Below are 13,019 nucleotides of genomic sequence, written 5' to 3'. Positions count from 1 at the left end.
CTGAAATCGGTCCGCAGAACGCGGTGCTATGTGCAGAATTGGATCGCATAGGTGTGAATACCCATGCGATCTGATTCTAGTGCGGACTAAAAAAAAGGGTGCGGATGCAGTGCGATTTGAGCCATACAAAATGTATGATTCCAATCGCACCGTGCACAATTCGCATTTGATTTTCACAGGAATGCGGTGCGGTTCCTGTGCGAATCACATGCGATATACCGCGCGGCATGTGTGAACCCAGCCTGAGGGTGATGTGAATGTACTATATATATATATATATATATATATATATATATATATATATATATATATATATATATATATATATATATATATACACACACATATATACACACAGTTGTGTTCAAAATAATAGCAGTGTGTTGAAAAAAAGTGAATAAAGCTCAAAATCCTTCTAATAGCTTTTATTTCCATACACACAAATGCATTGGGAACACTACACATTCTATTCCAAATCAAAACATGAAGAAAAATAGATCAAATTTGTGTTGTTCCTCTTTAGCATAAAGCAGCATGACCTCTTCAAGTATTCTGATGTATTCAAACTGATCCATGATCCCTGGTATGTGATAAATAGGCCCAACACCGTAGTATGAGAAACATCCCCATATCATGATGCTTGCACCACCATGCTTCACGGTCTTCACAGTGTACTGTGGCTTGAATTCAGTGTTTGGGGGTCGTCTGACAAACTGTCTCCGGCCACTAGACCCAAAAAGAACAATCTTACTTTCATCAGTCCACAAAATGTTGCGCCATTTCTCTTTAGGCCAGTCAATGTGCTCTTTGGCAAATTGTAACCTCTTCAGCACATCTTTTTTCCAACAGTGGGACTTTGCGGGGGCTTCTTGCAGATAGCTTGGCTTCACATAGGCGTCTTCTAATTGTAACAGTCCTCACAGGTAACTTTACACCTTCTTTGATCTTCCTGGAGCTGATTGTTGGCTGAGTCCTTGCCATTTTGGCTATTCTTCTATCCATTCGAATGGTAGTTTTTCGCTTTCTTCCACGTCTTTCAGGTTTTGGTTGCCATTTTAAAGCATTTGCGATCATTTTAGCTGAGCAGCCTATCATTTTCTGCACTTCTTTATATGTTTCCCCTCTCCAATCAACTTTTTAATCAAGGTACGCTGTTCTTCTGAACAATGTCTAGAACGACCCATTTTCCTCAGAATTGCAGAGAGAAATGCACTGTAACCAGCATGTACAACATTTGCTGCCTTCCTTCCTTAAATAAGGGCAATAAATGCCACCTGTTTTTCAAAGAATGAATGACCTCACTAATAGAACTCCACACTGCTATTATTTTGAACATGCCCCTTTCAATTAGTGATTCAATGACACAGAATCAGCAGCATGCATGTCATGACTGTTGGGTCTGTTGGATTTCTATTACTCTACTACACCTGCTAGTAAATTATTTGCCATGTAGAAATATAATCTCTACCAAAAACAGTGATTGATCAAGTTAGTAATGTCTGACTGCTATTATTTTGAACACAACTATGTATGTATATATATATATATATGTGTGTGTGTGTGTGTGTGTGTATGTATATATATGTATATGTATATATATATGTATATATATGTGTATATATATATATATATATATATATATATATATATATATACAGTCAGGTCCATAAATATTGGGACATCAACACAATTCTAACATTTTTGGCTCTATACACCACCCACAATGGATTTGAAATGAAACGAACAAGATGTGCTTTAACTGCAGACTGTCAGCTTTAATTTGACCAAATCAGGTGAACGGTGTAGGAATTACAACAGTTTGCATATGTGCCTCCCACTTGTTAGGGGACCAAAGGTAATGGGACAATTGGCTTCTCAGCTGTCCCATGGCCAGGTGTGTGTTATTCCCTCATTATCCCAATTACAATGAGCAGATAAAAGGTCCAGAGTTCATTTCAAGTGTGCTATTTGCATTTGGAATCTGTTGCTGTCAACTCTCAAGATGAGATCCGTAGAGCATCACCAGGGATGAAACCCAGCGTCTGGTGATGTCTATGCGTTCCAGACTTCAGGCTGTAATTGACTGCAAAGGATTTGCAACCAAGTATTAAAAAGTGAAAGTTTGATTTCTGATTATTATTCTGTCCCATTACTTTTGGTCCCTTACAAGTGGGAGGCACATATGCAAACTGTTGTAATTCCTACACCGTTCACCTGATTTGGATGTAAATACCCTCAAATTAAAGCTGACAGTCTCCAATTAAAGCACATCTTGTTCGTTTCATTTCAAATCCAATGTGGTGGTGTATAGATCCAAAAATTTTAGAATTGTGTTGATATCCCAATATTTATGGACCTGACTGTGTGTGTGTGTGTGTGTGTGTGTGTATATATGTGTGTGTGTGTGTGTGTGTGTATGTATATATATATATATACTGTATATATATATATGTGTGGGTATAAAAAGCTGCCTAAATTGACGGCACTATATAAGTACCTGTAATAAATAAAATTCTAGCAGATTAAGATTGGATAGCTGGATTCTTGCATAAGCCCAGCCATGACTGGTTCTCTTTAAAGACACGACAGTGCCTTGTGCCCAGACAGAATTTCCACTTATAGAAACCCTGTTCGTGCCGTTTCTAGCATAATGCAAATTCCACATACTGAATTTCTGCTAATTGAGAAGGGAATCTCATTAGAAAGTTCTAATGAAGCCTCTTTGAAGAGATAATTTCTCCTCTCTCAGAGACTGTGGGATCCCAGCTGTGTTTACTGATAGCATGTGATCTCTGCCTCCTCCCAGAATCCCCCTCCCTGGCTTTATGCATACAATATATGCAACCACGTTAACATATACAAAGATCATAGATTCAGCATGACTCGTAGTGTGCAGACGTGTAGCACACTCGCCGCATCCTGTTATATTCACCCCAGGAACATCTGCATCACATTTTAAAGGCAAACCAACCTAAAAACAATCCTTGCTTTGGGATCTATTGGGAAGAGACCCTAAAGAAAGAAACATTTTTGTTGATGCTGGGATGGAAGGTGTGTACAGAATGAAATTAATCAATACACACAATTGCTTCAAAAACAGTTACATTTGTGTTAGACCGTCAGTATTCCAAAAATTTATCTTTAGAAAGCATTTGTTTACATGGTCATTTAAGTAGGCTGGAAGGCAGTGTGACAGAATACAGACAGAATGTCCAAGCAACACAGAAGTCAAATAAATCCCAAAGATGAGTATATTAAAGAAGTATTCCAGGTATGGGTATTTTTACATAGTTACATTGGTCTAGCTTGGACCAATGTAACTATGCACCAAGTATGATCCTTCTAGAAACTAAAAATTACTGTAGTAGATACCGCTGCTCCACTGATCTCCACTAGCTTGTGGGTCTTATACTGAGCAGCTGGCCTGCTGCATTATGAACACAGGAGATAGGATGATGTGCATGGACATCATTCAGAAAATGCTTTGCATTTTCTTAGTGAATGCAAAGCATTCTCTGATTTGACTAGGTGGAGAGTGCGATGTCACCTCCCCACCTCATCCATTCAGAGAATACTTTGCATTCATCGAGAGCTAGCAAAGCATTCTATGAATGTCACCCATGCAGAGTGGCCGGCCTCCTGTGCTCAGCACAAGACCCTGAAGCTGGTGGAGATCAGTGGTATAGCAGTGTATACTGTGACGGGCGTGGCGTCAGACCCCCAGCCTTCTCACCAACTTGTGACCGAAGGACTAGCCAATCTAAAACCGCGCTGTCACGTGTGTAACAATGCCAGCTGCACCCTGCACAAAGATTTTCCAGCTCACTGGACCACAATCTATGTGCTGCAGCCTGAGAGCGATTGTTACTGGGTCAGGTTAATTATGCAATTAACCTTCACACTGCCACCACCACCTTTTTTTGTAAAGAGAAGGAGGAAACTCACCAATCTTGGCAGTAACACTATGATGTTTGAATAAGCGTCTGTATACACACTGTCACCGCAGGCAGATGTATGCAGAAGTTTAAAACACACAGTAGCGCTCTTCATAGACAGGGATTCTTAGTTTGCATTAAAGAGCTTTAGAAACAGTTCAACACTTTTCAGAAAATAGGATTTATTACTAAAAAGGTCAAAATGGTGCAATAAAAATATTTACAGAAAACGATGTAGCCAATATATATATACACACGCAGGGAGTAATAACACAACAGAGAAATAACAGAAGTTTAGAGAGGTAGAATACATGCCAGAGTACTTGGTTTAAGCAGATTCAAGTGTCCTGAACAAAAGGGTACAGTTTCTCCCAACGTTGGTTCCTGATGTTAAAAGGGAGATTCTCTTCATCTAACTTCTCTCGGGCCTGACAGCCTCTTTTCTAGTTCCCCAGCAGGGGGTGTCTCTGAAGCCAAGGGCCAATTGCCTCATGTGGGGAGGGGGTGTAGGCGGAGACCCAGGCTAGTACCAAAAATATCTCCCAAGTTATACCATGGTCAATCACCTTCCATAGGTACATGTAGCATCCTATCCACTGGTAGGATAATATGCAGAATGATATTCTGAACGTCTAGACACCAAATATGGCATATTTACTTGGGACGGTTAAGGAGATATTGCTTTCTGCTCTCGGGTAGACGTAATCTAGGGATGTAAGGTATCAGTTGACTCGCATTAAACTGATCTGTCTTAATATATGTTTTGTTTCATTGTACGTTTTTCCTGCAGGAAATTATGAAAGTGTATGAAAAGTGGTTTCAAATGGGATATTCCGGAATGCTTTCAAGTCCAGTGACTGACAGGTTTATAGCTTTACGAGCAGCTCAGAGCAAGAGTCTGACAGACACACTAGCATCAGCTAATTGGGTTTACAACCATGAAGTGTATCCAGCTGTGCCCTCCTGAACTCAGCCACACCAGACCACATGCCATTCAACAGGAAGGGAGGGGGGGACTGATTTGGAGTGAGAATGACACAAGATGGAGGATCTTTAGCAACATAGACTTCCGCGTCCATATTTGTGCGCACAATTGCTACATATACTACAGTGATTTCCAGCTTCCATGGGGATCTCACAGGTATGGTATATTCATAATTACATTGGTCCAAGCTAGGCCAATGTTACTATGTAAAAATATCCACACCTGGAATTCTTCTTTAAGGTCAGTTAACTCACTTGTAGAAAGTCTGGTATAATACTGGGTATGGTTCGCCCAATACTTGTATATCACTTGTTGTAGTGCAAAAGAACAACTGGTTGTAAGTGCAATGGAGGTGTATAGAAAGAACATACATTTCAGTGCAAGGTGTAGCAATTGTGCACACAGAGATGGACACTGTCATCCATCTTGCTAAGGATCCTCCATCTTGTATCTGCCTCCCTCCAATCCCCCCTCCCTCTCTGTTGAGTGACACGTGGTCCCTGTGTCTGGGTTCAAAAGTTCACAGGCAATCAGGCCCAGCGGGACAGCTTCATGGTTATAAATCCCAAATTAGCTGGTGCCCGGGTGTCTGTTAGCTTCTCAATCTGAGAGAATCGTAAAACCATAAACCAGTCCTTCACTGGGCTTCAAAGACATTCCTAGCCGTAAAATATACAACACATTTAAAACCCACTTTTCAATATAATTTTATATCTGGAGATGGGAAATAATTACATAAAAATGAAGCATATATTCGGATAGCTCAGTTTAATGCGAGTCGTCTGATATCTTACATCTTGCTCTCTGTATGTATGTATGTATGTGTATATATATATATATATATATATATATATATATATATATATATATATATATAGGCTACATCTTTTTCTGTAAATATTGTTTTGCACCCTTTTGACCTCTTTATTAATAAATCCTATAATCTGAAAAGTGTTGAACTGTTTTTAAAGCTCTTTAATGCAAACTAAGAATCCCTGTCTCTGAAGTGCGCTACTGTGTGTTATAAACCTCTGTATATCTCTGCCTGCCGTGACAGTGGTATACAGACGATTATTCAAACATCATAGTGTTATTGCTAATATTGGCGAGTTTCCTCCTCTTCTCTACAAAAAGGCGGTGGTGGCAGTGTGAAGGGTTAATTGCGTAATTAACCTGACCCAGTAACAATCGCTCTCAGGCTGCAGATACATAGATTGTGGTCCATTAGCTGACAAATCTTTGTACAGGGTGCAGCTGAGCGTGGCATTGTTACGCACGTGACAGCGCGGTTTTAGATTGGCTAGTCCTTCGATCACAAGTTGGTGAGAAGGGCTGGGGGTCTGATGCCGCGATTGTCACACAAGGGTATTGGACTGCATTCACACTAAAGCGTTTTGTAGCTTGTAGCTCAAATTTAAAAAATCAATTGTTCTCTATGGTGCCTGTTCACACCTGATTGTGTGAACAGGCACCATAGAGAACAATTGATTTTTTTAAGTTTGAGCTTTTTTGGAGCTTCGAGCTTCAAGCTACAAAACGCTCAACTGTGCATGCAGCCTAAGGCTGGCCATAGATTATCCAATTCTCTTGAGATTTTTGGTTTAGGTTTACCAAAAACCATATAATAGGTCAAACCTAACAACACTTTCAATTGTATTCAATTAGGCAGGCTCTTTGCACTGCGCAGTTGAAGATAAATCTAAATGAAATTTGGCAGAAAGTGGACAGAAAGTTGTATAGTGTATGGCCAGCCTTAGAGAGTTAACTAGGTAAGAGAAAGCTAAGGAAATGTAAACTGGCATATAGGGGTCCAGAGTGTCCAGGTGATAGGATTCCTCGGGGGGGGGGGGGGGGGGGGGTGATGGGTGATCTTGGGAGTAAGAGGTGAGAAGAAGTAGATACTCGGGTCCCTCTCCTCCAACCTCAGACCATGGTATGCACTTATCTGTTGGGCTAATAACAGAGAATTATGAGAATCGTGAAGGGTCGTTGCATGGAAGAGCTTCATACTCAGTAGTGAACCTAAAATCAATCCAGTAGAACGAAGTCTTCTAGAATGTTCCCTTTTGGCAGGAAATGAAATCTTCTATGCAACATACTTTGTTAGACAGTGTTGACTGTTTTGAAAAATCCCAATGTGTACAGAGCCAAAGGATTGGTGGGGTTTATTGTTTTTAACTGCTGCCCCAACAAAGTGAACATTGGAGTCTGGTGACCTTATTAACTCACTGGTTTTCTATGTCCTTTGGGAATTCCAAGGCAAGGTTGCCCCTACCAGTGATGTGTGGACTTGACTGCCCCAGGTTCACTGCAGTACACCTGAATGTATTTGACAGACCCTCACACCTAGCATTGACTTACAGCTAGTATACTAGTATGGTTCAGCACAGTGGGTTAGTGGCTAGCACGTCTGCCTTGCAGCACTGGGGTTCTCAGTTTGAATATCAACAAGGACACTCTGCATGTAGTTAGCATGTTCTCCCTATACTTGTGTGGGTATCCACAATCCAAAGACAAGCTGGTAGGTTGATTGGCTGCTGTCTAAATTGGCCCTAGTATGCATGTGAATGTGCAGTATGTAAAGTGCTGTGTAAATTGACAGCGCTAAAGCAGTGCCTGTAATAAATAAATGGCTTGTCGCAGTCTGCAAAACAGCAAGTAAGAATTTACAAAAGTGTTTACTAGAATTGATTTTTTTTCCCCAAATTAAACTGACATTATACTTTAGTGTGTCAAGCATTGCAAAGAAAGAAAGGTGAACATAAGGCATTCACACAGGCACTGAGGCCCGTAGATCATGAATGAATGTTTATGTGGCTAAAGCTGCCTGGTGCTGCGTGCCCATATAAGTGTATGTGAATGTAGCAGCTGCATGGATACACTTGTCCAAATTTACTGCATGCGGGTGTGGGTGAGTAGCCCCAAACGCAGACAGCCCAAACAAGCGGCCCATTCACGATCACCAGGCCTCAATACCTGGTACACAAGATGAGAATATCGGACTAATGATTGTCCTTTTTTTTTTTTTTTTTTTTTTTTTGCATGCTAGACCGAAAATGAATAGGTTACTAAAGCTACGAAAATTCTTATAAGATGGAATACAACTTCCTGCGATGATGTATTGTATTATAATGTTTTCTTTGTTTCCGAGCATGCGCGCTCTTGGTCACTTAAGTTTTATGGACGAATACTGTGGTGATTAAACAAAATTCATTTGTTCTGTTATCTTATGAGAAAAATTTTTGTGCTTCTCCGTTCAGATAATTTCACATGAACTGTCATGATCAGCTCTCGAAATCCACTAAGCGCCCGGTCACATCAAAGACGATTTTGAAATCGTGTGACTTACAGTGAAGTCGCATGATTTCAAAATCGGGTGGCCTGCTGATTTCAGTTGCGATTTGCAAGACATCTGACACAGATCTCTATGCAAATCACAACAAAAGTAGTGCATTTACTACTTTAGAAATCAGTGCCGCTCTGACCAAGTCGGAACTGCACTAATATGACTGCTCTAATAGTGGACAATAGGGTGCGACTTAGCAAATCGCATGCCAAGTTGCACCCAATGTGACCGGGGTGTAAGTGTACTAACGATCAGATTATCGGATGATCGCTCCAAAAGTGGTATTTTTCATCTGATTTTCTCATCACGTGTACTAAGCATAACAAATTTATGGGTAATAGAAGTTTAGGGAAAAATTTTTTAGATGCCTAACTTTGAATATTTATACCAAAGTCCATAGTTAAATTGAAATCCATCAGGTTACAATTCCTTTAAACATTAGCATCTATGTATACAGTATTACTAGTTCTGTGTGCGTCCGCATCTACTAACACGAAGGCCTATACAGACAATCTGCGGGCTAGTATATACTCCAGAGGTGTCCCATCCAATTACATACACAATCTGTATATTATATATATATTCCATACAGTATAGGGTATACTCTTACAGGAACTGCATAGGCTGATACAAACAAAGCCACAGACGGACAGACTGCTGTACGCCAAGATAGAACGCGTTCTCAAAGCTCTGGCAGACCTTGTGTGTATTTTTCGCTTTCTCTTGGAACGTGTACGCAAGCTTTTGTGTTAATTGGGGTGAAATTGGGAGTGATCCAGATTCACATTTAATTAGCATTTGGAAGGGGAAAGGCAAGACTTGGAAGGCAAAGCTTATATGGAGGAAGAAGCTATGTAATAATACCAGTGCTTGGGGGCATTGGGAAGCTGTGGCCTCACCTCCGGGGCTGGCAATTCATATTTTAACCAGTAACAAAACTAGGGCTAGAGGTTGACACTATGGGATAATTTACTGAAACTGGAGAGTGCTAAATCTGGTGCAGCTGTGCATGGTATCCATTCAGCTTCTAACTTTTGTTCAATTAGGCTTTGACAATAAAATCTGGAAGCTGATTGGTTTCTGTGCAGAGCTGCACCAGATTTTGCATGCTCCAGTTTTAGGAAATCAACCATTATGACTTGTGTTTAATATCATCGTAAAATGGGGATGGTGGTAAAATGATTCCCTAGGAGGTGCAGTAACCTGTTACTGGTTATGATTTATAATAACTGCAGAGGAGATATGGACCATAGCAGCCAGCTTAAATCCAGAGATCACTATTCGAGTGCACCTTTGCAATGAAAGCTGATATGATTGATTGATTGATTGGGTCACAATTTAAAATAATTCTAGTAATTAATTGCTGCTGTGTTGGCATAATTAAAGGAAGTTTTTGGCTATATGTGAATGAATTGCTAAACTGCAGTTATGAACCATGAAACGCTGCAACTGTTCTGAGGGCTGCTGAGGTCTGGATCATTTAACGTCATTATCCTTAAAGCATCTAACAAGCAGTTATGTATTCATTAAAACATCAATTTTTAAATGCAAGGTAGTATAAGTACCTGGTTTGACAGATTTCAGATTCTTGAAATCCCCCATACAATTACAGTAGAAGCCAGTTGAGCTCTGCTGCATGCAAAGGTACTGACAAAGGACATGCTGACAAAAGGAGAGAACAGAGTGAGAAGAGGCATAAGACAGCCACAGTCTGGAGACAAGGACATGACCACATTATATTACTTAAGTGCAGCAGAGTCAGGTCACCAAAGCTGTGCAAATCAGGAATGGATAGACAGAAATGCAAGTTTTTGTCAGGTAAAAAAAAACTTTAACAATTTTAGCTATTTGCTTGGAGTTCAGATTTCTATTAGAATATAGCTCATTAGCAATTACATATGTACATTTTTAGAACAGTGGAGTGTTCCTTTAAGCTGGCCATAGATGTATCAAAATTTGTTCTATTCAGCAGGGACCAGCCAATCTTCGATCCATCTATGGCCGTCCTCGCAAAAAGGCATGTTGGATAATGTTCATGTGATCCGCGGCTGTAGCACTGATCAATGTATTCTGACAGCAGAACAGACCCCGCTGTGAGGATACAACAGCACATCCACATCGCTTGAGTGGGTGGGTGAATTAATTCCCTATTTTTATCAGCCTGCTGGCTGGTTGAAAAAAAAATGACCCATCTCTGGGCAGGGTTCTTTCAGAGGTGGTAAGTTTACCACCCTTTTCAGCAGCTATGGATCACTTATCAGAGGGTGGTATAGCAGTGACTGATTAGGAGGCACTACCGCTGACTCCTGACACCTAATTTCTTGTTGGTTTTTTTTTTTTTTAAACTACAAAGCTTGACGGCTGTGGCATATGTATAGCCCTGTCAGGCTCTAGTGTTAGAATTTGAGTGGGCAGCCAAGGGGTGGTAAAACTGCAGTTCAGCCACCTGTTTTCATTCCCCAGTGGTTGCCTGTGTGGAAGAACCCTTAAAGATTCCTGAATGTATTTATATATATGACACGTTCTTTTGTCTGGCAATTAGTTTAACTGTAAAGGCAGTCAAAATGAATTTATCTACAATAACAATTTTGCTTGTCCTGGACTATAATTTCAATATTGTGTTTGTAAATATTCTAGGCTTGGTTGCACTTTTTGGATATGTGTCCTTTACGATGTTCTGAAACCACAAAAAAAATCCCAAATTAAATATAACCATTTCAAGAGTGTTTCACGTCAAAAGAATATTTTGCCTTTTTTTTTTTTTTTCAATACCCTTGATTGCAATTGCTTTTGACCTTCATTTACCACCCAGGTTGTGCTGATTAAAACCCACCAGTTCTGCATGTAAGTCCATTATCTTCTGTCCATATGTAATAGTTCTTTTGGTAAAAGCTTGCCTTGATGTATTAATATGAGCGCCTGTAATGGGCCTGTCTTCTTTTTGTAGGTATAAAGGCTTCATCAAAGATTGTCCCAGTGGCCAGTTGGATGCTGCCGGTTTTCAGAAGATTTACAAACAGTTCTTCCCCTTTGGAGACCCAACTAAATTTGCCACATTTGTCTTCAATGTTTTTGATGAGAACAAAGTAAGTAAATGTATGTTCTATTAACTATATAGGGCAGACATCACTAAATAGCGGTCCACAGTCCGTAAACGGACTGAATGATAGTCCTATACGGCCCGTGGCTCCGCCATTTAGCAGCCTGGATGTCCTCTGCTGGCTGATATACTCCTCCCCCCGTCGCCACCCCCACATAATTATCCTTATAGCAGGTAGAAGGCACGGCATGTCCAGGCAGAGGGCGGGAGCTACCCAGTTTTTGAAGTTAACAAGCCGGTGATTGGTTGTTAGGTGTTCCTAGCAACCAATCATCTGCCTGTTAACATGAAAAGCAATTCCTACATGTCCCACTCTCTGTCCAGGCATGCCGTACCTTCTGCTTTCTACCTACTGTGTAAGGTAGGAACAAAAAGGTTAGAGGAGGGTTGTGATTGGCAGGGGGTAATGAAAGGGAGGGGGGTATTCATATAAAGGAGACTGGGCTGCAAGAAAGGAAGGAGGGGGGCCATGAAGGGGACCAGTATACAAAAATAGAGACCTATAAAAGTTACTGGGGAGCAAGAAAGGGGGGAATCTGAAGGGGACTGAGATGCAAGTAAGGGGGAGGCTGTAAAGGGCACTGAGGTGCAAAAAAAGGGGTGCTGTGAAGGGGACTGGGATACAAGGAAGGGGTGCTTTGAAGAAGACTGAGATACAAGGAAGAGGGTCTGTGAAGGGGACTGGGATACAAGGAGGGGGGCTGTGAAGGGGACTAGGGTGCAAAAAAAGGGGTGCTGTGAAGAAGACTGGGATACAAGGAAAGGGGGCTGTGAAGGGGACTGGGATACAAGGAGGGGAGCTGTGATGTGAAAGGGTGACAGAGGACACTGATGTGAAGGAGAGGGGGACTGTGATGTGAGGTGGGGGCTGAGGACACTGATATAAAGGGTGGGAGTCTGTGATGTAAGGAGGGGGGCTGTGATGTGAAGGGCATTTAGGTAAAGGAGGCGCTGTGATGTAAAATGGGGGAACTTGGATGTTAAAGGGGCTGTGATGTAAAGCAGGCACTGTAAAGTAAAGAAGGGGCTGCATTGTCAAGGGGGGTTGCATTGTAAAGTGGGGGTTCTGTGCTGTGCTGTACAGAGGGGGTTCTGCAATGTAAAAGGGGGCACTGTGGTATAAAGGGGGGACTGTGATGTAAAGGGGAGGGGCTGTGATATGAAGAAACCGAGTCATAGCACAAACAAGAGTCTTGGACCTTTGCTGGATGAAAATTGTAATGACTGGATCCCCATCAATTTTATTTCAATATCCCTGATATAGGGTATATAGGAAATACAAAAACTGAAGAGTTGCAAAATCTGGTGCAGCTCTGCATCGAAACCAATCAGCTTCCGGGTTTTATTGTCAAAGCTTAAATGATCAAGCTGCAGAAGCTGATTGGCTACCATGCACAGCTGCAACATATTCTGAGTGCCCCAGTTTTAGTAAATCTCCCTCATTGTCTCTAGGAAAAAAACCTGAGGACATGCACAGCTCCACACACAATTGTTTTTGAGTGCTGTGAGGGTGCCGAAAGTATAAGTGGGGGTGGTAATGCAGCGTGTGCCGCGTGCTGTGCTTTTGTGGGTGTGACCAAAACATGGGTGTTTTTTCGTGGTTTATCCCGCTGCATAGACAGTCTTGGAGCACACTAAAAAGATTGTTGGAGT

At 41.2% G+C, this 13,019-nt stretch overlaps 1 protein-coding gene across 1 annotated transcript in view; it reads left to right on the top strand.

The window, feature by feature from the left end:
• Window positions 1-13,019, top strand: part of NCS1 (neuronal calcium sensor 1) — a 150,752-nt gene that overhangs the window by 117,518 nt on the left and 20,215 nt on the right. The window contains exon 3 of the mRNA XM_089669046.1: window positions 11,214-11,352. Coding sequence (XP_089525172.1) covers window positions 11,214-11,352 — 139 coding nt within the window. The remainder of the gene's footprint in view (window positions 1-11,213; window positions 11,353-13,019) is intronic.

Source organism: Staurois parvus, unplaced genomic scaffold (genome assembly GCF_062004578.1).
Source record: "Staurois parvus isolate SC_StPar_1 unplaced genomic scaffold, SC_StPar_1.0 ptg000068l, whole genome shotgun sequence".
Taxonomy (NCBI): Eukaryota; Metazoa; Chordata; class Amphibia; order Anura; family Ranidae; genus Staurois; species Staurois parvus.
Note: the sequence above shows the minus strand (reverse complement) of the source record. Positions and strands in the feature narration are given on the sequence as shown.